This window comes from Drosophila tropicalis, unplaced genomic scaffold (genome assembly GCF_018151085.1).
Source record: "Drosophila tropicalis isolate 14030-0801.00 unplaced genomic scaffold, ASM1815108v1 contig_761, whole genome shotgun sequence".
Taxonomy (NCBI): Eukaryota; Metazoa; Arthropoda; class Insecta; order Diptera; family Drosophilidae; genus Drosophila; species Drosophila tropicalis.
This window is the reverse complement of record NW_027173249.1, coordinates 229,708-257,362: the sequence shown is the minus strand read 5'-3', so window position 1 is coordinate 257,362 and position 27,655 is coordinate 229,708. Positions and strand designations below refer to the sequence as shown.

Here is a 27,655-nt window from a genome sequence, read left to right as displayed (position 1 = left end):
GATTTCGTCTAACACCAGAAGTTATCTGAACCTTTTTTAGTCCTTGTTTCTTCAGATAGCTCTCCAATTGGTAAAGACTGATATTTTATTAAATCCATTCCGTAAGTAAGTTATCTTTGTGGATACAATTCAATCAAGAGTTGAGCAGTTTTTAAAGTATATTCTGCAAATTGTTCACCATTTATTGTTTCCTTGCAATTTATAACATTCAAGATAACATCCAACCTTTAATGGATCTATGAACTTTCAATCCTAACTTCCGAGGGAATTCTGCTTGTATAATCTCCTTTCCACTCTGAATAGCCTCACGAGGTGTCTTATCCGTTTTTGTTTCTTCTGGTCGAGAAAGTTTGTGAGCTAGCTTCAGAATAAAATCCATACACTTTATTCTGCAATGCAACGAAGAAATTCCATGTTCGTAACAGTTCTCCTCACTCGTTGATTCGTCTAAGTCGTGAAATCCTTTTGGGGTTTTTTCGCAAATTGGACACCTTAACGTTAAGAAAGTGTTTGTAAAATCGTTTAAGACTTTTCCAGAACTTTCACTTCTTAGGCGCGCCGGAGCTACAGAAGCCATGAGCCTATTTTCATCAGAAATAGCTTCGTTTTCTGTGTGGATTATCTGCTTGTAGGCGCATTGTCCAGATGATCCATCACGTCTCCATTTGTTGAGTAAAGTCAAATTTTCCGGAAGAAGCTCCACCTCTCCATAAGGCATATTTTCAACAAGACGCCTCTTTAAAATGTCATACTCCTTCGTCAATCCCAAGTCCTTAAATGAGGAAAACGCCTCTTCCTCAGTGTACTTAACGGCAACTTAGTGGTAGTTTCCTTAATCCTATTTAGTCGAATAGGACTGGCGATCTGCACAGCTTTCGTAATGCTCGCCTTTGCCCTCTCTTGCTTCTTTGTATACTTTGAAGAAAGTGCTCCGTTGTAATGCATTCAGAAGCATCCTCAAGCTTTCGTTTCCTTGTAAAAGTTGAGCAATCTTCTTTATCTTTATGCGGCCTTCCTCTTCCTCGGCTAGTTGATGGTTAAACTTCTTCCTTCTCCGTTTCTATGAATCTCGTATACTCTTTAAACTCCAAATTTAATTTTTTTCACGAAATTTACCAGTTTTCTGCCGCTTGCGGTCCATTTTCACCGTAAGTAAGAGTGTGTATATTTGATTTTTACCTTAAGCTCCGTACTAGCGTTTTCGAGTGAAACGACAATCGCCTTCAGCAATCGCATATCAAACTCATTTGGGTTTTCACAGTCATGGAAAACTTCAAAAACACTTTCATTCTTTAACAACATTTTTGCACTAATAAATAAAACAGTCTTGAATTATATTGACAAATACTATTCTCTCCGGATTTAAGGTGTTTCCGCATTTTTTAGGCGAGGTTGCCTTAGTTTTTTGGCTTATGCATCGGTGTCGCACGTTTCCGCAGATTGGGACCATATACATACATCTCATAGGTAAATATTTCACCTACCTAGTGTATTTAGTCCGGTTGTGATACTTGTTGATCCCTGTTACTCCAATATTTAGTGTATTTTTTAAACGCTTCTAGTTTAATAACGATTTTAGTATTTATTAAAATGAAACATGCTATTAATAAAGAACGTACTTTTCAGATAAAACCAAGATCTATTCTTGAACTCAGTTTTAAAAATGCGACTTTCTGTAAAAATTATCATTTATTCCCATTTACTAAAAATGTCTCAAGTTTGGGCGCCTCTAGCACCCATGAATCTCACATAAACGCGATCATGAAAAAATTGATTTTTGCAACGCTATCCGGGCACGATATCCCCACTGCTCCAAACTAGAACGACTGTCATCCAGTTGAGAAACGGCTCGAAATCTCAATCTCTCGATGAAAAGGAGGCGTGATGTGAAAAACGCATTCAACACTTGTTATCGATGGGCAGCTCAGAGGCCCACACCTAACGCCAGCAGCAAACACAAAACACAAACAGCCCATTTTCTAAATATTCAACAACCAATCAATTCAAATCTCCGATCCGAATATATATATATATAGTTATTCTTGATCAGAATCAACAGCCAAGTCGATCGAGACATGCCCGTCCGTCCGCATGAACACGCCCCCTTAAGACTGTAATAGCTGGAGACATTAAATTTGGTATAAATAACATAGGCCGAAATAATTTTGGTAACGTTAACTTGGGAGGTGTCAGCACCGTTCGACGTGCAGTTAAGAACTGATTGCTTATTATTAATATTTGCAAACAAGAGCTCTATTTTTGTGCTTATTTTTCAGTTTGTGCGAAATTCGGCTGAGAAAAAGCAATTAAAATTTTGATTAATAAGCTTCGATGTTGTCCAATTGATATTGTACAATCGGCAGTTGGGCAAATCAGTTCCAGAATAATGGAAATGTTTTCCGTGTTGAGAAAAACAATATACAACGTTTTCAGTCGCGCGGAAAACGAGGGAAGACTTGGGGCAAAGGGTGTAGGTGGCCGGAAACAAAAGATATCTGATCTGGCATACCGCCTTATGATGCGAAAGATCAAAGCAAATCTCCAAATTTCGACAAGAACTCTTGCCAAGGAGCCTAAAAAGAGTGTGACGTGGATGTGTCCCACGAAACGGTGCGTCAGGCCATTCTACGACATGGGTATTCTTCGAAAGTGGCACGTAAGAAACCCTTGCTGTCGTCGACAAAAGTGGAGAAGCGCATCTCTTTTGCTCTTACTATGCTTAGGCACCCAGAGGAGAATTGGAAGAACGTTATGTTTTGCGAAGAGACCAAAGCAATGTTGTATTACAACGAAGGTCCTCCCAAAGTATGGCGAAAGGTCTCTACAGCTTACGATAAAGCGAATATCATTCCAACAGTCAAATTTGGAAAACTGTCGGTTACGGTTTGGGCCTGCATATCCAGCCAAAGAGTCGGTGAACTGGTATTCATTGAAAACACCATGAATGCCGAACAATATCTTCAAATTTGGATTTATAAACGAAAATCGAAAAAGTGCCCCAATTATTAAAACACTTGGGCAATCAATTACACCTCGGTTTTTAATTGCAGGGCATATTAATAAGTATGGTTTTATATCCAAATGATTAACAATTAAGCACAACTGCTCTCGACAGTTAGCAAAGGGAATATGAGAAACCGGACTAGAACGGCAGGCAACGCGACTCAAGCTTCTTCACTTTTTCTTTTCTTTACCGCTGCTCGAGCGCGTCGGCCTCTCGCAAAAGTAGCGGACATTAGAAAATTCGAGAGATGGGAAGAGCACCAAACGAAGAAGTACACAACATACATACGTTACTTACTAGTGATGAAGCATCGAACAATATTTCTTGATGCTTACCGATGTTTTTGTTGATGTCGATGTTTAACGATGAAACGAAGTATTAATATTTGATTAATTTATTAATTTAAGATGAATTTTAAATACTGCTATGAAAGCTAAAGTTCTAAATGAATGAAGCAAGTAAGTCGACTCGTCGACTTGGGTATACCATACACCAGGTGAAACAAATATTTCAAATTTCGAAAACCAAATGTTTGTCTATTAAATTGTTTTTACATGTCTTATACTATGTGCTATCTCGCTCACTCTACGAACACACGAGCACTCTAGCGCCGCCACTAGCCAACGGACAATTCTGGCCATGTGGACCGCTTTGTAAAATACGTTCATACTCATATTTTGCATGTTTCTAGTCCGATTTCAATAAAATTTGGTAGTTTGATAGAAATACATAAGAATAATTAGTCTGCCGAATTTGAATGCGATAGTCAAAAAAATACAGGAGAAAATTTTCTAAATTTTTTCTAAATTATGGAGGCGGAAGTGGGCGTGGCAAAATGTAAAAATATATGTATAAATTCTCCGCGCATACTATGCCAGTATACATACTAAATTTGGTGACTTTAGCTTTGTTAGTTTTTGATAAAATCAGTTCTGTTTAATTTGCGGGGGCGGAAGTGGGCGTGGCAAAATGTTTAAATAGCCAATATCTGCGCCTCTATTAAGCTAGTCTACATACCAAATTTAATGTCAGTAGCTATCATAGTTCTGGGGGGCGTGGCAAAAAGTTTAAACAATTAGTTTCTGCGCGCTAACTAAACGAGCATATAAACCAAATTTGATGTCTCTAGCTATTATACTTTTTAAGAAAAACAGTTTTGTGTGATTCCAGGGGGCGTAAGGGGGCGTGGCAAAAAGTTTGAACAATTAATTTCTGCGCGCTAACTAATCGGGTATACAAACTAAATTTGATGTCTCTAGCTGTCATACTTTTTAAGAAAAACAGTTTTATGTGATTCCTGGGGGCGTGGCCGAAATTCCAATTAACTCTGTACATGTGCATAATACACGAGTATACATACCAAATTTGGTGGCTCTAGCTCTTATAGTCTCCGAGATCTGCGTGTTCATACAGACGGACGGACGGACGGACAGACGGACATGGCTAGATCGACTCGGCTGTTGATCCTGATCAAGAATATATATACTTTATAGGGTCGGAGAAGCTTCCTTCTGCCTGTTACATACATTTTGTCGACTTTAATATACCATTTCACCCTATGGGTGTATGGTATAAAAATACGATTCATATTTTTTAAAATACCTCAAATATATAACAATCCAAAAATAAAATACCTCAACTCAAAAACTTTAAGCCTTAGCCCCAGCGTGGGCCCAGTTTGTGAAGTAATTTTTTTGCAAAATGAAAAAGTATCATACAAATTCATTTATCAACTTATGATTTATTACAAAACATTATTTATTTTTAACATTTTTTTTTTTTTTTTTGTCACTTATTGATTAAAGTATTCTAAACAAATAAAAGGCATTCAAATTTCCTTTGCCGCGTCAAAGTTTGTATACCCTTGCAACTTTTTATGGTAACTCTTTCCTTACCTATTAGCCATCGATGTGGAAGAACGTTTTATCTAAATAGGTTAAAGTTTGAGAAAGAACGGCCTACAATCTTAGCATAGGAAATAACGAAGATATTGATCAAACTCACTGTTTTTCACCGATCGTTCCTATGGGAGCTATATGATATAGTCTCCCGATCTTTATCAAATTTGGCACAGTCGTTTATGGGCGTAATAAATATTTCTAATATTAAGTTTCAATACACAGCACGGAAATAACGAAGTTATTGAGAAAAGTCACTGTTCGTGACTTTGGCGTTTGTATGGTTTGTGGCTATATGATATAGTGGTCGGGTGCGGCTGAGATATACAACCCCGGCAGTATATACAAGCCTACATGCAAAATTTCAGCTCTGTAGCTCTTACGGTCTAGGAGGTTGCGTTGATCCAGACGGACAAACAGACAGACGGACATGTCTATATAAACTCGTATCGTCGTGGTGATCAAGAATATATATACTTTGTATGGTCAGAGATACTTCGTTCTATGCATTGCACACTTCTGACCAAAATTAATATACACTTTTTGCAAGGGTATAAAAAATGTATGTCTCATATTTTTTGCCGCCATATGTACATGTGTATGTGTAGCATATGCTATCTCAGGCACTCTTACGAACCAATACCCCAATACGTATTTGCAGCCTTCAATTTGTTATATATATAATTGTTGATTTTTTGCGACCTTTTATTGTTTAATGTATGTTTTGCCGGCTCGAGGTCAAATTTTTTCTTTTGTGAATAAAACAAAATAATAATATTTTGTGTTGTTCTTTTCCATATATATATTTTTTGTTATGTAATAAATGTATTAAAAAAAAAAAACTCTTACGAACCAATTCCGCCCTTAGGGACCGCCCAGTAAAACACTTGTAGAAGCATAGTGCACGTATTTCTAGTCCGATTTTTTTCAAATTTGTCAGGTCGGTAAAAATGACGATAAAATAAGACTAACTAGTGTGCCGAATTCGATTTCGTTAGTCAAAAAATTGCGGGAGGCAATCTGTTTTTTCTAAATTATGTTGGTTTATTCATACCAAATATGATGTCTCTAGTTATTATAGTCCTAAGGAAAAGCTAATTTGTTTAAGTTGCGGAGGTGGAAGGGAGCGTCTTCATACAGACGGACAGACGAACCTGGCTAGATCGACTCTGATGTTGATACTGATCAAGAATATATATACTTTATGGGCTCGGAAAAGCTTCCTTCTGCCTCATTTTGGCGACTTTAATGTATCATTTCATCCTATGGGTGCAAGGTATAAAGACACAAATTTGCAATAACTTTTTCCCGTTTTCAAAATACACTCTCCCAACCAAGGATACACCTCCCTCCCTCCCTTCCTTAAATTCTTTTGCATACTTACAACGTCCTGCGGCTGGCCCAACATTTTTTCGCAAACAAGCGAATCTATTGAGGAACATTTTCTCTGAAACACTCCTAAGATAGAAAAATTGAAATTTTTCTGAAAAGAAAAGCGGAAATAATGTGGATACACGGCACTATCGATTTGTGTTTTTTTTTTTTTTTTTGTTGTTGTTTGACATTTTTATTGTTTAATTTAAAAACTCTTTGTTTGGTTTTCACAATAGTTGTTGTTGTTTGTTTTATGCATTTCAAAACAAAAAATTCAAGAAGAAAAATATTTTATATAATATATTTTTTTCTTTCCTTTTTTCAAGTTATTTTAAGAAACAATTAATCAAGTTCTTAGTTTATGATACAAATTTAAAAAAAAAAATAGTAATTATATAATAATAAAAATAATAATTATAACGGGGGGAGAGGGAAAAATGCAAATAATTGTTGGTTTTTCGTTTTGTTTTTGTTTTTCTCTGTTATATTATATATATATATAATCTTTTGTATCTGTGTTAGTTTTATCCATATCCGTAGCTGTAACTGTATCTGTATCTGTACTGTACTTTTCGGCTTTTGTATCTCTCTTTCATTTCGATGCACGCAAAACGACAAAGAAATTGCGAAAGGGGAGTTGAAAGGGTGAGTGTTGGTTGTGGGAAAGCAATTCTGTCATCAGAATCGCTAGAAGCGATGTAGATTGATTTGATTTGATTTGATTTCATTTAAATTGATTGTCGTTTATAAGTATATAAAGGGACGCCCAAGAAAAAAATTAGCCCCCAACCGGGGTAATTGAGTGAGTTTGTGTGTGTGGGTGTGGGTATGTCTTTCATATTCCTTTTTTTTCCGTGTATTCTCTTAGCATCTCTGATTCTCATGCATTGCTCTATACAGGCCCGACAAGTGTATTTTGTCTTAGTTAAGTCAAAAGGAAGAGCGTTTTGTTTTTCCCCGGTGCTGAGGAGCACAGGAGGAGAATTATGTGTGCGTGTGTGTGTGTGTGTGTGTGTGTGTGTGTATGTGTGTGTGTGTAGAGGTATGTGTGTTAGTTGCTGTTTTTGGGGGTTTTTTGTCGGCGTCGACGGGAATAATTGATTTTCTCATATTTTTTATTGTTTCTCTTTCTTTTCTTTTTCTTTCCACTTTATTTTTTACTTTATCTTCTTCTTAATGTTTTGTTTTTCTCTTTTCATGTTTATTTTTTCATTTTTTTTTTTTTTTTTTTTTTTTGGGACGTGGCGGCATTTGCAGCTGGCTGATTTCTTTACATATTTTCAAATTGGTCCACACGACGCTTTGTGTTGCCCTTACGGATCTCACGCAGCGTCTTGTACTTGTCACGACCCTGACGAACATTCTCGCGATGAATCTTATCGTTTGCCGTCTCTTTCGTTTCGTCACGTGATTGCGCCAGATCTTGTTTCAGGGCCTAAAAAGAAAAGAAAAGTTTTAAAATCATTTGAATTAGTTTAACTCATCATGTAATTAGACAGTCAGAAGTAGTAAGATTCTAGAATCTAGTAAGAATCAAGAAGTTACGTTATTATTCATTTATAGACCAGTTCATGGTTCCTGAATCTGAGTCTCACTCTATTGCAGTCATCGAGGACGTCTTTGACATCGTGCCATTCAAATTGTATTAATACCTTAAGCTGATCATGCAAGCGTTCATTACGCTCGGCCAGCGTGCGTCTATCCTCGATGGGATCCTTGATATGTTCATCAGTGTCCAGATCGCGGCTAACATCACCGCCTGCATCGCCATTCGTCAGCTCCTCTTCATTTTCGTTCTCATCCTCGGCAACATGATGATGTTGGGGCGTAGTGGAAGCGGCAAGCAAAGCAGCAGCCGCTTCAGCCTGCATGCAACCAAAAAGAAAAGGGGAAATAAATTACAAAATTCATTTGCATTGCATTGTAAAATGGGTACAGATTGAGGTGAACATACCTGCTTGGTTCTTGCTTCTTCGACCTCGTCTTGCAGACGCTTTGTCTCCTCGTCCTTGGCGTTGACCTCATCCTGAATGCGCTGCACTTCCAACTGCTTAGCCATGATCTCTTCCTCAAGTTTGATCTTTTCAGCAGCCTCCATGTTTTTGGCCTCTTCGAGGCGCTGCAACATGGCCTGCAATTCCTTTTGACGCAACTCAAGCTCATCCTTAGCGGCCTGCAGCTGTTTAAGTTGCTCCTCCAATCGGCGTATCATCTCCTGGGCCTCGAACAGATCGCGCTGCGAGCGTTCCATTTCCTCTTGCATTTGCTTCAAACGATCCTCATACTCCTGCTGCTTCTTTTCGGCACGTTCGCGAGCGGCCAGCGCCAGCTGCAGTTTCTCACTAGAGGACAAAAAAGAGGAAACGTTAAACTTTAAATGAACCAAGATACATACCTAAGTGCATGTATATTTATGTATGTATTTGAATTTGACCTACCGCTCCTGTTGTTTAGCATTCTTCTCTTCGCGCGCCTGTGCCTTCATCTGCTGCACATCGATCGTGTCGGGCTTGCGACGACGCATATACAGCTCATGGTTGCCCATGCAGAGGGCCAAGATGCGCTTATTGATGCGAACACGTGGTGCAAAGAACATAAAATCGGGCGCCTTCTTATCTATGGGCTTGATAATGAACTTCTTCTCGGAGAACGAAATATTGCGAATTTCCGACCAAGGGAAACCAATTTTCGGCGTTAGGCGATCGTCCTGTTCATAGATGTTCAAACCCAATGCGTCGACACCCAGCCAGAGGTCGGTGCCCTTCTTGTTGCGAATTTCAAAATAGTTAACACCATACATTTCCAAATCTTGGGCGATTTTCAGATATTCCATCATGGCATCCTCGCGCAACATGCTGCGATGCTCCTGCCACCAGGTCATTATCGATTGTTCCCATTCATCCTTGGACATCTTGTGCTGATCAATGACACGTTGTGGCAATAGGCGATCGTTGGCCAAAAATCCGGCTGTGTGAGTCATCTTATTGTGATCACCGTGACGAGCCTGGACGGCGTATGAGGCCAACAGTACAGATGTCTCGGGTGGACAATAGATTTCATCCGTTAATATGGCATTCTTTACTTGCAAATAGAATAAACGAAGTGTGATATCCTGTATCAACTCTTCGGCCACATCTTCCGGATAGAACTTGGCACGAAATCTGAATTGCAAGGGATTCTCCTTTTTCACGTCCTGATTCATAACCTGTGCGCGAAACCAAAAATAATGTCAATTAAAATAAGCCAAAATATGAATACAAAATATATTATAAAGAAATAAAATAAAACTAAAACTACATATCAAATAAAACTCAATTGAACACAATACAAAAAAATTATGTGCGAGACTGCAATTAGTTGTTACCCATGTGGAAAACGGCATTGATCCAGTCTGTGTAATTTATGATTGTGCAGCATTTAAATTATATAGAGAAATTTCATGAATTTTATATGTATATATGTATTGAAGTTCTTAAAATCACATTAAATAGAACCTAAAGGAAATGTTAGCCTAAAAGTATGCTACGCTTTATTCTTTTTCCTCCAGCATTTTTTAGCGCGTAAGGTAAGGAGCGGGGGGATCGATATCGATATCTAAAAATGTTATCGAAACGATCGATAAATCTTTTTGCTTGGCACTTTGCATGGGGTTCGGTCATGGGACATGGGTTTTTGGGATTGGTTGGATGGGGGTATTATTATTTTTGATTTGCCCACCATATCATCAGCATCATCATCTTCTGTATCTGTATCTGCCTGACTGTGTCCATTATTATCTGTCTTTTTATCCACATATTTCTTGACACGTTTCAGATATTTGATAGTCTTTATGGCCGGAGATTCGGGCTATATGTGTATACATTTTTATATAATATATTCCATAAACTTGGTTTCATGTAACCCATAAAAGAATTGGCCATTGAGTACGTTTTCGATGACATGCTTACCTTTTTGTATAACTTGATCCATGTGGAATCACCCTTAGAGTCGGTATACTGCAGACCAAAGAACCAAACCTCACGCAAACCAATTGTCTTGACCACCTGATCGAACAATTGTTTGCCCGTTGTTGTCGACTGGATGGCGAACTCCAGTTCGGCGTCCATTGTTGTAACGCGCACATTTAGCTGCAAAGATAAATGATAAGAAACTGAATTATAGTAAAGAACACTTACTTATAGACAATACTGAGAAACAAATACTTGTTGAAAATTAGCTCACTGAGAGTTAATTAAAAGTTATACACATGTAAAATAGAGTCCAAACACTAAGAGCACACCAATTGGTCAGGAAAATAAATTTGTAAGATATAGGGCTACATTCTTTAGATGTCTGATTTAGAGTTTTATTCTTTAATGTTTAGTTACTTTCAAGTGGTCTTTGGTTCCGCATTGATTTGATGTTATACTTAGTGGATATTCAGTTACACGTGATGTGTGCCGTTTGATGTAATTTTACTTCTTGGATTCGTGCGAACCCCAAAAGAATCGACTGATAGGGTCAAATTGACCTACCAACCACCAGTTAACTACCGATATATATGTATGTACATCAAAGTCGCGTGGTATTGGTAATGCGATTTCATAACAACAGAAACCCGACAAATAAAATTGGTCAAGTGACACACACACACGCACACACACATGTATATATGTACATATATGTATGTATAATTGTGCAGCATGTGATGATATTGGGTTAAAACAGAGACTGATACTCATACAACTGTCAATTGTGATAGCCAGAGAGTCAATCAGTACGTTAGAAAAACCGACAGCTATCTATTTACAATACGTTCATTGACGTTGTTTTTGTTGTTGCTTCTTCATTGTTGTTTTTTGACTGTTTTGTCTGTTATGGCTGATTGGCTATTGCGTTTCCCGAGCGTGATTTTCTCTTAAACGCTTTCTTCTTTTGTTTTGGTCAAGACGTGCATTTAAGTGAAAACATGTCGCGCCTTATGTAAATGCCAGGAAAAGCTGAGCTCTTGACACGTGCTTTAATCGCGGTCCAAGTACATCAATGATATTAACCAAATTCAATTAAATCCGCATTCCAAAATCGATTCCCTCCACCAAACCAAACTAATCACAGAAAAGTGTTAGTTTTATCTGCTCATGTAATCAATGAACGTCCCCCCTCCTCACTTGGTACGGTAAGCTCAATGAGATGGATATTTAATCGATAATCTGAAATCCTTTGAACCTTTTTAACAAAGATCACATCAATTTCATCATCAATATAACTTAGGTAGAATACATACATACATGTATGTATGTATGCTTAAATGGATTCGTCGATTTTTGATGACGTCTGGACGAAAAGGAATTCCCCGCGCTGGACGAACCGTAAAATTTCAACTGGTATAATGAACACTAGAGGGCCGGGGCTAACTTCGGCCCCACCGAAATATGTATACCCTTGCAAGAAAGACATATAGCCGTCAAACGTTTATCTAAAAAGTCACAAAGCAATGCGGCGCATGTTGCTTGCGCTATATGTATGCGATATAATATATGTAGTTATACCATCTCGATCAAATTTTTCACAGTCCTAAACACATACTATACTAAACTATTGAGAAGTCACTGTGTTCGACGTATCGTTTCTATGGGAACTGTTTGATATAGTCAACCGATCTTGATCGAATTTGACAAGTCATTAATATATATGTAAAGCTGACAAGAGTATAGAAAAAAAAAACAAAGTTATTGGGAAAAGTCGCTGTTCGTGACATTGCCGTTTGTATGAGAGCTATATCCGAGATCTAAAAGGAGTTCTCGTCGAGTAAAACGGTCAGACGAAAAGAGAAAATGAGGCGGCTAAATCGCTTTTATTGGATCGTAAAAGCTTTCTTCGTGCATTTATTATATACCTACATATGAAGAGTCTCAGCCTCTACTTTAAAAACAAAGGTCCGGACTACCTTTAGCCCTTCCTAACTTTTGAGGGGTCCATGCCATGCAAATTTATAACAATTTCTTAATAAAAATGAGTTATTGAGTCACTTGGAAGTCGAGAAAATCAGAACTAAAGTGGGAAAAACTAAACTTGGGTCATGAAAATAACGATTTTGATAAAATGATGAAATGTTTAATCATATTTTATACTGACACTTAAGAAACTTCATAAGAATTGATTAGGAAATAACAAAGATGTTGGTCCGAAACTTAGTTTTTGACCGACTGTTCCTATGTAAAAAGTTTGTGTTATTTTTTGGTAACAGGTCCTACAGCTACAAATTTATTCAGTTTTGGAAAGGAGAGAACTAAAACACTGCGATGCCTGCCTTTTAAGACACTTTGTAATTGTAAAAGTAACCTATCTTTTTTTTTTTTGCAAGATTCTCAAAATGGCAAAACGAATAAAGACTCAAGAGAGAGAGAGAGCGAGAGAAGCAAAAATCAAACGTGACACATTGCAAGGAAATTGAAAAACGTTTTCATTTCCAATCCAATTAACGTTTTTGGGTTAATGCACATACATACATGCATATGGTACGAATGTATGCATCTGTCTCCTCCCAAACAGCCCCCCTTTCAAAATATGGTGGTTGTAACGGACGGAAGTAAATAGTTTTAACAACTATGCGTAAACCAGTTGTTGCTGCATTTGTGTCTCTTTCGTCATGACTCCGATTTGCTTGCAGTCGCAGCAACATGACAAATTGCACTCTAAACCAGAGTTTTGTTTTCCTTTTTTTTTGCCAAATTTTAAAAATAAAAATAACGGAAACCATAAAACTGCATTCGAAATGAAAGGAGGTGGATGGGTGTAGGAGGGTGAGAGGCTGGCAACAAACCGTTTTACGTTTCACGCTCCCGCCGTATCTGGGCATACGGACCCGACTGTCCGAGACGACGACCATTTTGGGTCGCAGTGAATTTTTCAGTAATTTTTGAATTATTACGAATTTATAATCCAAAAAAAAGATAATGTGTTTTTTCTTCGTTTAAGGCACTACACACTACACGCCTTGACACTATGTGTGAGAGAGTGACAGAAAGAGAGAGGGAGAGTGAGAAGAGACAAAGAATTAAAGACAATGCGCGTCGTTCTGTAGTCTAGCGGCAACTGAGGAAAATGGAAAACTTAGGCCAGGTATTTAAGTTGCTTTTGTGTTTTCCCTCATTGAAGGGGAAAATAGGAAATGAAAGAAAGTGGGGAAACAAAATACATATACATATGTACTCGGTCAGTGGTGTGGGCAAGTGGGGAGTGGGGATTGGTCGGTGGGAGAAACTAAAATTTAAATTGTTAGCAGAGACAATAAGGCAACTACGGGAACGAACAGACTGACTGACTGACCGGCCGACTGACTGACCGACCGACCGTGCGACCGACAGTCAGTTAATAATTGCATGTTAATTATGCAGCTAAAAATAGTATGAAAGAGAATAAAAAGAAGCCCAGATTGGACTGATGGTGCTTAGCTAAAGGTCAGTGGAGGGCTCGGAGGTCTCCCTCTGTTACCCATCCCCAATCCAGATATCAGTTGGTCAAACAAATCACTGTCAATCAAAGGCACACGCCTGCAATTATGACTAGAGAAATTTTGTATTTATAAATGGGAGGCAGAGAAGGAGAGAGAAAAGGCGAAAGCTTTTTGCTAAAGTCAAATAGAAAAAACCTAAACCAAAAAAATCACAACATGCAATAGCTCGATTTTTGTTAAACATATCATTAATATAAATATAAATTCAAGTTAGCCCCGGCCGCACTCTCTTTTCCCTATTTCAGTTAGAAGTGTACATAACACATGCAAGGAAGAGTATATAGAAAATGGAAAAAAGAAAATATTTATCAGGGGCAAGCTAGTCAAAAGTACGCCTCATTAGTTTGCACCTAGACAAGCCGGCGTCAAAGGCTTCCAAAAACTATAAGTTTAATGTTATTTCAATTTTCTAGGTTTTCAAAACATAAAGAGGCAAACTTCAGCAGAAATAACAAACTTTTTATCGGTGTTTAAGTATGTATGTATATATGTACATACATTTGGTTTGGTTTGAATGCTTTCCAAAATTAATGGGTAAATAACCTTTTGATCAGGCAAATTAAACCTTTTTTTTTGTCTTGTTTTTATTTTCAACTTTACTTTTATCTTTATTCAAAATCTAAGAGCCCTTTTTAAGTAGATTTTAACTTTTGGTCTTCACACACACACAGAAACACACGTAAGCCCGTATCAAAATTTATGTAAGTACATTTAAGCAACATGAGCTAGCAGAAAGAATTTAACCACCAGTAGACCCCCTCCCCGCCCCTCGCCCTGCCACAACTTCCATTACCCCCTGCTTGCCTTTCTCACTATCTGAGATAACAATGAGACCTGTCCAAATGGGTTTTGGGACAGCGATTTCCGCATTTGACTGATTTATATATATATACAATAGTTAGATGAGAGTCTGTCTCCTGCCAATCAAGAGTTAGTACATTTATTTTCCGTTTTTTCTTTATTGTTAAAATTTTGTTCAGTTTGTCAGTTGACACTTGAAATGCGTCCCAAGACAGGGGCACGGTCAAGTGTATTTTTTTTCAACAAGTGGGAGTGGGGGCAGAGAGTGGGTGTAGACGACTATGACGTTGTCTCTAATCTCTCTGTCTCTTTCCTTCTCTCTCTGTCTATCTATCGACGTCATGTGCACACTACACACATACCAATACATGACCAAATTGGCACTAAGCCAAAAGAAACTAAGAAACCCAAAAGACTGACGTCAAATACAACATATACGTCGGCTTTCATGCTTCTCTCTGCATCTGATGAGTGAACACAAAAAATGCCCTCATGCAATTTTTGTTGTCATCTACACAAATACATATATAAATATGTATACAATCAGCTGTTTTCTTACACAGACCAAATTCATATTGATTTACGAAATTCTGATTAATACTGAACAAATACATACAAACAGACATTTATAAATAAGAATAGATGAGGTAGTTATCATTTTGATTTAGTAATAACAAAACAAAAATATAGACTAACATGACATTGATTAAAGTAATAAACTATTCTTTGCTCGATAAAATTCTATCTCTAAGATCGATAATATATTTACTTCTTTTACGATCTGGATGGACAATCTTGAAAGGTAACTCTACTTTTGATTCTTAAGATATAACAAACAGATGTCAATAAAATTACAAACAAAATTCACAATTTTAATTTGCCGCAAATTGACTGTTGGAGCAGAATTGAAAACTTTGTGGTATCAAGTTTGTCTTAGTTTTGGAAGATCTGCAACTTTTTCAAAGAGTTCATAGTTGTTAGGAAGGAATTAGGAAGGGTTTGCTCCTGTAGAAAGGAGACATAAGCTAAGATATGAAATAATTTTCTCATTGAGTTACGTGAAACCGAAAAAAAACAGAACTAAACTCCAAAAAACAAAATCTGCATTAAAAATGAATATACTAGACTCAGTGACTAGACTCAGTAAAACAAAAGACGATGATTTGTTCATTTCAAGTGAATTTGCTAACTGATAAGCAAAGATTGCCATACTTATAGACATGACACATTAGAAAAGCTATATATTAATTTTGATGGCGTCAAAAATATATATCTCACTAAATTTTTTTTCTACGTGCTCTTTTATGAATTCGTTTTTATAGCCTTTGAAAATCTATGAATGTGTCAAAATCGTTTAACAAGAAATGTTGGCGAAAATACACGAATGTGGGTCGGGTTTTATTTCTGATCTATAGAAGTTTGGCGGCTAATCCTATTGTGGAAAAGAATATATCATGGGAAAGCTAGATTCAATACGAACTTTCTTGCACACATCGACTTTAGCAGCAAAACTATAGTTATATTGCATTTTGTCCCCCTTGTGGTCTACCTGAAACAATTCGTAATCAATAAGGCTAAAGCTTGTCGTCGTTTTGCAATATACCAAGACGCAAGTCCTTGATAAGAGTTTAAGAGTTAAAACAAAAACACAAGGAAGCACAGACCGCTAATGTGGCCAAAAGTGGCAGAAACTTTCTATCCCAACCCAAGAAGAATCCATGAGGTATGGATCACGATTCCTCCGGCCGTCTGTTCGCACACTTCTGCACTGCACTGTTTGAATTTATCTCTCGCTTAAGTTAAATTACGGCAACTACTTATATTTTTGAAACAACTTCACTTCATTTCTTATAAACAAATAATTTAAGTTAAAGTTTTTTGATCTGCTACGAGTTGATGTTCAAATCATTTCCAAGTAAGACTTTTGATTCTAATAAAATTAAGTTACTCAAAGGTAAGCTAAACTAACGGTAAGTTGAGAAAGTCCTGTCCCTGTATCTTAACTTACCGATTTCGGCGACATTTTGCTGCTTTTCTTGTTCTTTTTCGCCTTAGTTTTTGTTGATGTGGTTGTTGTTAGTTTGAGTTGCTATTAATTGCCCTCCTTTTCTTCGTTGTGTTTATTCCTACTATATGAAGCTCAAAACTGTAAATGAAAAAGCAAAATAAAAGAAGAAATTATAGTTTTTACAAGTACAAAAGAAAAACATATGTATAGTTCAATTTCGAGGTAATGAGAGCCACCAATCACTTAGACTTTGAGTCAACCAATATCTAGACAAGTAGAACTTTGTGGTTCTTATATAGACTTCCTTTCTTATATTCCTTATGGGATATGTAATTTGGGTAAAAAGGTTTTTAAACTAAGACTGAGACTACTTTTTAATTACCAAGCGATTGCCATAACAATTAAAATTATATGTCTGTTGGAAATTTCATCAAGTTTGAAGACATTATCCAATAGTTTTCGTCAGCAAGTAAAACACCGAATACTAGACTCTAATTCTGTTGAATATAATCAGAATCAGATGACTTTAACATAAATCTGGACATTTGATTTCCCACAAATAGTTTTACACCTTTACACACGAAGATAAAGATAGAGTATCACAAAAACTTGCACTTCTATACCCTTCAATATCAATTAACGCGGTCCCGACAACAAATCGATTTCAAGCAATGGTCCTTTTAACGTTTATCTTTTGTGAATCAAAGGCACAAAGATGTTTCTCTATCTTATTATGTCGATATACCACATAATCACACTTTGTAATTAACAATAAATAAATAAAATGGCAGATCAAGGTGGACACACAACAAATGAGGCTAGTAATGAGGGTCAACGTAGATATGTATATGACGAAAACTTTAATGAGTATGATCTCTACCCAGCTCAATCAAAATGGAAAAGTGTTTCCTTATTTGGTGTAGATCTAAAGCATTGTCTTACGTTAAAGTTCCTTTTGCACAAGGTTGACTACCACAAATTATACACTTAAAGTTGACACCACACAATTGACATTTGACCGAACGACGACCGACCAAACGAAGAAAAGTTAACTTTTATGACGTCAATTCGTCAAAACTTCATTTGAAATGTTAAATCAAAATACAAGCGTCTGTGGAGTGTGCGGAGTGATAATACTATAAAATGCTTCTTTCAAGGCGTACAATATTTCATAAAACAAATTATGACATCATGCCGTATTTATTATCGCTTCTGCGTGAACTTCAAGCATATACATATGTATAAATATCTATCTATATATATGTACAGACATGTGTATATGAATGTAAGTAAAAATGTTTTGTCGCTTGTTAAAAGCTAACAAAATGGAAGAAACAAAAAAAAAACTCAAGTAAATGAAAATGAGCTCATTCAATGCCAGTTTCAGTTTTTTTTTTTTGGAGTTGCCAACGAAAATTCCTTTGGACTGAATCAAAGCTAATCGCAGAAATAAGTCATCCACCCATACGTGCCTCTCTACGACTGTATACAACTTTTTAGTATTTGCCAAAATAGATGTGGCTAATGGCTGTTTTAAGCTGAATCGCATGACTCGATCATTGAACGGTTATGGAGTGCATCTCTCCGTTGTTTCATTCCATGACCGAAGATAACAGAAACAAGACAGAGTATGCGTCATTTCCTTCGTAGTCATTTGATTTGATTTTATTAGAATGAAAAAAAAGGGAGGATATAACGAAGAAAGCACAAGCATGAAACCTGAAGGCATTGGGGTTTAATTCTTTTCAAGTTTTGCCGCACCAAACGGAAGTGATTTTTGCAATACAACGCGCGACCATATATGGGAAAAACAAAAACCCGAGGAAAGGGCTAACTTTGGCCGCGCCGAAGTTTGTATACCCTTGCAACGCACTTGGAATAACATTTTATCAAATGATAAGTCACGTTCAGTAGTCTGATCCGCCTAAATCCAAGCCTTACTGAGGCTCAAGCCGTCTAGAAGAAGATTGCTTTAACCCAGACAGACGGACACGAATAAATAAACTCGTTTCGTCCTGATGCTCAAGATTATATATACTTTGCTTGGACGGAGATGCTTCGTTCTATGCGTTGCACCCTTCTTATTTATTTTAATATACCTTTCTTTGCAAGGGTATAAAGAAAAGAACAATTTTTAAACTTATCAAGGACATTGCTGATAAATATTTGGAATTGTTATACATATTTTTGTTTTGGTATACGACGATAAGAGTGGAAATATTTGTTCAAGCATATTTATGCTCACATATTTATGTGTAAGGGAATGGAGTAATTTTTAAGAGGTTCATAAAAGATTAAATATTTTTTGATTGTTTCAAAGCTAAACATATGTATGTATATCTGAAATTTACTAAGTAGTTCAGATTGTGGGGCCTATGGGAAAATCCCTAATTTAAGGGCAAAAGTCTCCTCGTTTATACAACTCCTTCAAGGCGAAAAATTACAATTAGACGTTTAAACTTGGATTCTTATTGGGTCAGTTTTAGTTCTCAAATTCATATCGCCTGTTGGGCGTCCACTTTAATGCCATAAATCGTAAGAATCAAGTGACATACATAACTAAAATTGACAACAACAGACTAACATCATAATCTCGATTCATTTTCAAGATCAATACATTTCGCCTTTATGGTTAATCTTTCGAGCTAATCATCATACGTTTACCTTTAAGACTTCTTACATAATCTTTGATATCAGATCCAAAGAATTCAAGACAAGTCTTTCCTGAAATGATTCCCATTCCTTGTTTAGTCTAAAAGCAACTTCAAGAGCGTTAATATTTTTTAGTTTAGCCACTCACGACACTTGACTAAAAATAATGTTTAATCAAATACAAAGTAAAGTTCAAATTTTACACATAAGTAACTTGTGAGGTCAAAAAGTTGCATTTAAACTACCTACTAATATGATTTTTAAGGTTAAGATTGTAGCCGTTTCTATTGTTTCTTTTGACCCTGTGTAGATTAAAGTATAACATAGAAGTTGTTATGGTTTCTGCGTACTTGATTTCGAATATTTTATTCAATTAAAATAAGCATTTAATTCTTTTAAAACATTTTCCCGCATTTCGCAACAGAAGGACGGGAAAATGAAAACATTTAATGAATGGATTTTTTCATTACTCTCATTTCCCCGTCCTCCTTTTCCGTTCAGTAACGAAGACAACAATATGCTCATCTTTCTTGACCTAACCATCAGTCATTTATTCGGTTCATTCGGTTATATAAACGTTTACATAATGTGTCCGTTTTATTTATTTTTCTTTTTTTTTCCTCTCTTTTTCAGTTTCGCTGTTTGGAGACCCCATTGTGCTATGTGTATGTTTAACTATATCTGTGTATCTTTCGTTTTCGTTTGTTGTTTTGTTTCTGTTTAATATCCATTAACTACATTAATGAGTTCAACTTTTAAAAGCCAAAATCACGTTTATTGTTTGACCACTGGAACCACAAACTACAAAGTGAACTAAACTCAACTGAAAGAGTGATGATAATTGGGGGGAAGAGAGGAGCGAGATGAAGTAGAAATTCAACACACCGAATTACATTGCGTATGCGCAACGTTGTCAAAAGATAAATGAATGAGAGGTACTATTGTCAATGAGGAAGAGAGACGATAGAGGGAGATGGAAAAAAGTGGGAGGAGACCCTCTTTTGGATTTTCATTTTTCAGCTCATCATATTTAATATAATGAACGACAAAGCAATTTTCTTCTTTAAGCCACACACACACACACACACACTTAATTTCAGTAATTATTTTTTTTTTTTTTTTTTCATGGAGCGTTGATTTTTTGTATTCGGTCAATAAATAAAATTTAAAAACAAAAATCACTCTAAGTCTGAAATATTTGTACACTTTTAAGAACTGGAAATTTGTCTCTCTATTATAACTTAGTTGGAAAATAAGACTACCCATGAAATTATACAATATATAGAAGCGTTCATATCCATAGGTACGGCTCCATATAAAGCAGCCTGGTATACGCAATACAGCAGAATCAGGTTATAAAGACTCCGCTTATAATGTCCGTCCGGGTTCGATGAGTGATCGGTTGGTCCCAATACAAACTTATATGAAAGGGCCTCCGGTTAGTACCTCTTCCGGATATAACGACGAAAATCGTCCGTCCTTTGATCGTCGTTATAACCGGATTCTACTGTAGTACATAGTACACATAAGAAGGCAATCAAGCAAGAAGGGGTAAAAAACAAATAAACACAGAAACATGCTTTAAATATTAATTACATCAAAAAGATCTATATTTACACTTATGGCCAAAATAGTAAGTGCAATATTTTAATCAAGCATTTTCCATACGAATGATTTGATTTTTAAGTCGGAGTTTAAGAATATTCAAAGGAGTTGCGTGTTATTTAACTACAACTGTTAAATATTCCACTCCAAATACATTATATATAGATATATAGATATGTTTACTTATTATTTCTCACAGCTGTTAATTAAAAAGACAAATCAACTGGGCAGCCCCCCGCCGCACCAACTTTTCTTCTTTAAAGCAACAAAAAAGAAAACAGGAAAAAAAAAACTAAAAGAACAGCAAGCAATAAAATAACAAATGTGACAATTTAATGAAGCAAATTAGGCTTAAATGTTCTAGATAGCAAGCTAAACAAATTCGTGCACGTAAAGAAAATACATACAAATGACTGACTACAACAACAATAACAGCCAAAAGAGCCACAACAACAACAACAATAAGTTATGTTGGCTGTGACAGCGCGGCCCACACGACACGGCACGACATGACACAGACACGAAAACATTGGACACCTTTAAAAGAAGAGAAAATGAAAACATAAACGCGGCCATAATTAACACATACGCAGGCACGCACGCACACATCGGAAGAAGAAAAGAGAGGGAGGGAGGGAGACAGATATGGCAAAAGTAGATCATTTTAAAATTCGTACAATCATAACATTCTTTTGGCGTTACATCGACTTCGAGATACCCTCTACGATCCAAATGACAGCGATCGAAGAAGAAATGTCCTACAACATTCCTGACACTAATAGCGATCGCGACCTAAAACATCCTCGAAATCCTTTATTCTGGATATTCAGATGCGTCGTTATCCTTTTTGCTTTCAATACTTTGTGCCTCGTTTCGTTTCATTATACCCAGAAATCAGCTCTTAAAAGTGTTTCTCTGTTAGCCCTCAGTTCCAACAAAGATTATTACAGATTGAAAATTTCTTGTTTTAGAAGTAATAAACATTGCCGATCAACTAATTTACGTGTAGAGTATTGTAAGTACAAGGTACAGAAACATCGCCCAAAGGTTAGATATAAACACATTTATATGTGTGTGTGTGTCGCATAGCGAAAATGAATGTTTTTATACCCTTGCAGAGGGTATTATAAAATTGGTCAGATGTTTGTAACGCACAGAAGGAGACGTTTCCGACCCCATAAAGTATATATATTCTTGATCAGCATGAGAAGCTAAGTCGATATAGCCATGTCCGTCTGTCCGTCTGTCCGTCTGTCCGTCTGTCCGTCTGTCCGTCGGTGCGTACGCGTTTTACTCAGCCATCTTAAGAGCTATCGGGATGAAATTTTTTTTGGGAGCTTTTTTTACCCGGGTGAGATAAAGTATGAAAATCTTTGGGATCGGACTACTATATCATATAGCTCTGGAACAAAAATTTTTGCAAAAATTGGAGTATCCCCATGAAATTTACCAATATAATAGAATTTGATATAAAATCTCAGATCCCAAAATTTGACCCTGATCGGATAAATAGAACACAAGTTACAGTCTATATAAATCGGTTCAATCGCTGCCGGCAGCTCTGCTTGCTGCCTACTACGTCACCATCTGTTAACAGAGCACATGCATACACACACAGACGCAACGCTACATAAACTGTATGTGTATGCGTGCGTTGCTTTGCTTAGGGAATGAGGGAAGAAGAAGAACAAATTGTACATAGTATGAAGAGTAAAATTGTTTTGTTTGTATATTAATGAATTGAGTTGCAGAAAAGAAATTTTGAACATGTGAAATTATTATTGTCAAGGACTGCAAGGGTATATAAACTTCGGCATAGCCGAATTTAACTTCTTTGATATTTTTCAATGTACATTTTTCGCTTTTAAAGCGTTTTATTGTGTTTTTATTTATTATAATTCATATTTTAATTAAGTATTTTGTTTTAGCAGTCAAATTCTTAACAGCTTCTCGGATAAAATGTAGTCGCTAGAGCTGTCAATGTTGATTGCACGTTTTAGCCAACATGGGATGCAATAAAGTGCTAAGAAGTCAGGTTTTGACCAAAAGTTTTGTTGTCAACGAAACTATATAGTGTGATCTATCTATTGGAAATACCAGTCGTTTCGAAAAGTCACCGGATTAAAGGGGTTATCAATGTCTAGAAACACGACTTTCGATGATAAAAACATCGTTGGTTAGGTGATGTCAAAATTTTAGTAGGTCATGCGCCATTGAAATGAAGAACGAGGTGAAAAAGGCTAACAATCCTTCTAGTCATTCAAAACAACAAAAAAATATTATATAAAATGGTGGCAAAAAGTTATCTGACTTTTTAAGTCTTGTCTTGATTATACTCGAATATTTACTACTGCGGATTTTTGGATTAATACCTTATTTCAAGGCCAAATATAACTGTAAACAAAAAATTAACTCATTCTCCATATATCCTTTTGAAGGCACAAAATCCATTTTGGCTAGATACATGTGGAGGTCATAATATTTACATTACATGATGGTGAACATAAAAAGGATTTACAAGTCGATCGTCCAATTACAAATTGAGTTTTGAGAAGGACATGTCGCGACACTAAAAACTCAAATGAGAAACCAATTAAACTTTGAGAACTCTTTATACAAACTGTTTTTGCTCCAAGCACATGCCAAATAATTAACCTTCATTTAGAAAACCAATCGGTTTTATCTGTACGAAAGTAAATAAGTCATCAACTTGTTTTTCACATTGAACACACTGCTTTCATTGTGTTATAATCGGTAGGACAGCAACTAACGTCACTTAATTATCCTCTAGAGATTGAAATCTATCAAGAATGCGTCTTTCGGGGGATTTTTAAAGTTTTTCTCGTCGTCGTGCGACTTTTTCGAAAGATTTGTTGACGCGACAAGAAAAACCGAGCGAAACGCATGTGTTTGAGTACATCACAATTGCGCCAATGTAGTATCTTGTCGCGGGTGTTATTATCGATATTTTATACATATGTATTTGTTGATGATGTTGTTGGTGGCTTGGAGTGGTGTATACCATGCGACCCAATTGCTTGTTGTTGTTTGCCAAATTTTATGGAGGATCCAAACGATGCGACGTCGACAACGCCCCGACGCTTAGGTTTTCCTGGTGTCTATTTGCCAATTTGTAATTGGTTTTTGGTTTTTTCTTTTTCGGCGGGATATATAAAATATTTTTAGAGCAATTGCTACACACTCACACGCACACAGAGGGAGAGAGAGACATTATTGGTATGTGTGTTGTCGTTGTCTTAGATAAGATATACACATGATTTCATTTCGTACAGCACTTCGAGCGGAAGTGACGTTTGGACAACACTAACTTTTGATTTTATTACAATATTGTGTGTTACTTCACATGTTTCATAGTGATGATGATGAACAAATCACAAAACAATTCGTGCACTTTAATTTATTTGCTTTTTATCGCATAATAATTAAAGAAATCTAAAAGACCGTTAACTCAACACTACCAGCACACACACTCACACACTCATACACACCAACACTCTTTCAACGCTATGTACGATAAGCGGCGGCGGCTACTACCACGTCACGTTATGTAATTTGACCCAATTAAGATTATCGATAGAAATATATCGTCATTTCAGTATGCACGTCCGTCCGTCCGTCCTTCAATTACCCATACTTTATGTAGAAACTTTTACCTTTTTTTCGTGTAGTTTGTTTTTAAAATTAGCCCGATTTACTGGGAGGTTGGGGGAATTTCCATTCATTGACTGCACTGACTGGAATTTTTCGTCCATTTACTGGAGTGTTGGTTTAGGGCACTTACTAGCTAGCTAAAGCATTTTGGGTTCCTTTTTTTTCGATTTCATTGGTCGTAACTTCAAGAAATTTTTCAAATGGACTCCCACACAGTGCAGGCATTTTATATCTCAGATTCAGTTGGATCAGTCCTCTATATCATATATAGCTTCCCATAAGAACAAACAGACCGGAAAATAACGAAAGAGTATACAAGCTTTGGCTTTGGTCAAAGCTTGCCCTCTGGGCCCTTGTTTACCTTGGTTTACTGTAACAATGTTGACAATTGACAAAAACAGTTAACAACAACTAATGATTGCTTCAATCAACAGAGCGAGGAAGAGACACAGAAAGAGCGAGAGAGAAAGAGAGAGAGAGAGAGAGAGAGAGTGAGAGTGACAGTTGAGGTAGCCAAGTTCGGAAATGAATTAAAACGAAAAACTTATGCAAGAAGCTACCAAAAAAGGATCCTCATACATTTGTACATACAAATACAATCATAAATAACGTTTAAAAAATACTGGAATTTGTTACATCTTTTCCCACTCTCTCTCTTTGAAAGTCAAATCTAGTATTACTCATCATGATGATCATTATTATTGTTAGACCTATCTAATTGTTTTTTATGCATGCCTCGTTTTTTGGGCCAATTGCGGAGTCGCCTGCCTTATTGCTTTCGTTTTCAGATATCATTATGAAACCAACAGAAATAACAACGAATTTGCATGCAAAAATTGTACACACCATTCAAGCGACATGTTTTATGATGCAACACACACACACACACACATACACATTTATACCTCATCTGTCATTTTGTAGTGTTATTGCTATTATCTCTATTATTATTATTTATTTTTGCAACTTGCTTTGAAGCGCCACGACAACAGCCGACTTTGTCAGTTCAGTCTCAAATAGAAACCAGCAAAGGAAAATGAATCGAACTTTATCTACTTCGAATTTCCTACTCATTTTCGAGTTATGCAATTGGGTGAAAACGCTGATTGAGTTAGAACTTTCAACAGGGCCGGATTTACAAAGAACGTTGCCCCGACAACATCAAGATTGACACCCTTTTGTCTGTATTATCTATTCTTTTGCCTCGACTGTGCTACTGACTTATGACCTCTGACACGAAACTTTTTCATTTCAAAAAATATTAAAATACTAAATTACTGGAAATTCGATATACCTTTTTCTTGGGCAAGGGTATAGAAATACACTCGTGCAAATAATATTAAAGACAATAGAAACTAATAGTAGAATAATAACAAAAATAAATAAATAATAATAAAAAAAACAGTACATAATATGCGTGACATTGAGTTTTGAGGTTACGATGATACATTCAGAGAGACAGACACACGCAAATACATACATATTAATATATACTCATTGTATGTACATTTATACATATGTATTCAATTATTCGTGTGTCTTATCATATTACGGTGTGATAATAGAGAAAATAAAAAGCAAAACATATGTATAAGTGAGAAGGAAAATCGCAGTGTTGTAAAAATTAATCAACGGAAGTGTTGATTAATTGCAGCAGCATCCGCTGCAAAAAGCCTTCAACACACAAAAACAACCTAAATTTAATTTCATTTCTATTTTATGATAGATAAGAAACAAAATAGATATTCGTGTTTTTGGGTACTGCCATCAAATCAATCATTGAAATATAATCCCTAGAAATCGAATGGAAATGCCAACCGCGTGACCACAAAATATAAGATGTTGTTCCACATATGTACACATAAATTTGCTATATTTACCTAGATGAAGCATTAACAAAATAAAAACGATCTTTCTTTCCATATTTGCATTTCTATTTCCCACCTGACACCGCCGACACATCAGGTGTGAGTCATGAAGCGCCGTTAAATTCAATTGGATGCGCTTAACTTGCTTGAACAACAACAACGAGAAATGTAAAAAAACCAAAGCAGAAGGCGGTAGTTAGTCAATAGATAAAGACAAAGGAGAAAAAAAATCACAATCACAAAAATCACAATCAATTGCAAAAATTAGTCATTTCTTTAATTAATAATTGACTGACTATTTTTAAACCTGTGTCGATGATGATCACGTGTGTGTGTGTGTGTGAATCTGCGCGCGCACTCAACATTGATGAGCTCAGTTATGAACAATTTTTCATACACACACACACACACCCACATTACACAGTGGTACTCGACATACCACACACACACAACTATACAAAACCCTGTGTGATTCAAGATTTATTGTATTTTTTACACCTTGAACTTTGACGCAACAACATCGAAACCGACGACGAATCGTCAACGTCAACGGCAACGCCAACGTCGAAGGTGAATGTGAAGTGCAGCAAGCAGCAGTAGCAGCAACATCAAGTTGATCTTCAAATGCGAAATGTACAGTTTCTACAGTCTGTCAAAAAATACTTTATACACACCAAAAAAAAAGTCACATTTTAAACTTTATTTGCAAAACTAATAGTTTTCGTTTGAAATTCAATCAAGACATTCTTAAACCTTTCATTAGAAAACTTGTTCTATACAATCCTAAAACATGTATCTTGTATTGTATTTTAATTCAAGACTAATAAAAACAAGGTATGCAAATGGGAGTTTCTCAAATAATTTGTTTTTTTAATTTATTAGTTTTAAGCTGTTTTTTTAAACCAATACATCAAAAAACATTTTTTTTATCTATGTAAAGTCTTTCTCGATAAACTATAGATATAAATGTATATACTCGTGTCCCACATAAGCAAACAATGACGCTAAAACATTTAATTAATTTTTTTTTTTTGGCATTTTGTCCTTGAAAATATGCAGCCACACTTTTACCCCTGTCTTTTACTACATAATTGTCGTCATTGCTGGGTCTGCATGCCTTTTTGACATTTTGAGCTTTGATTTTGTGTGCCGCTAATGACCAAAAACTACACATACATATGAATACATACTCATATGTATAATAAATGTGAAAAAAAAAATGTATATCGATATGTAAATAAGTTATTCAAAATCAATGAAGCGAATAAATAAAACTTT

General features: G+C 36.2%; 1 protein-coding gene across 9 annotated transcripts in view; it reads right to left on the bottom strand.

The window, feature by feature from the left end:
* Window positions 1-6,781: 6,781 nt before the first annotated feature.
* Moe (Moesin) overlaps window positions 6,782-27,655 on the bottom strand; it is a 31,355-nt gene continuing 10,481 nt past the window's right edge. For 4 of the 9 annotated variants that reach the window (XM_068293437.1, XM_068293440.1, XM_068293439.1 and 1 more), the window contains exons 2-9: window positions 16,581-16,718; window positions 10,224-10,403; window positions 9,994-10,122; window positions 9,641-9,667; window positions 8,715-9,481; window positions 8,231-8,618; window positions 7,929-8,141; window positions 6,782-7,711 (exon numbers count right to left, since the gene is read on the bottom strand). In XM_068293437.1, coding sequence (XP_068149538.1) covers window positions 7,547-7,711; window positions 7,929-8,141; window positions 8,231-8,618; window positions 8,715-9,481; window positions 9,641-9,667; window positions 9,994-10,122; window positions 10,224-10,403; window positions 16,581-16,595 — 1,884 coding nt within the window. In that variant the 5' untranslated portion in view covers window positions 16,596-16,718 and the 3' untranslated portion in view covers window positions 6,782-7,546. Of the gene's footprint in view, window positions 7,712-7,928; window positions 8,142-8,230; window positions 8,619-8,714; window positions 9,482-9,640; window positions 9,668-9,993; window positions 10,123-10,223; window positions 10,404-13,078; window positions 13,249-16,580; window positions 16,719-27,655 lie in introns of those variants that run through there. The other 5 variants (XM_068293436.1, XM_068293443.1, XM_068293441.1 and 2 more) reach the window with 5 other exon arrangements.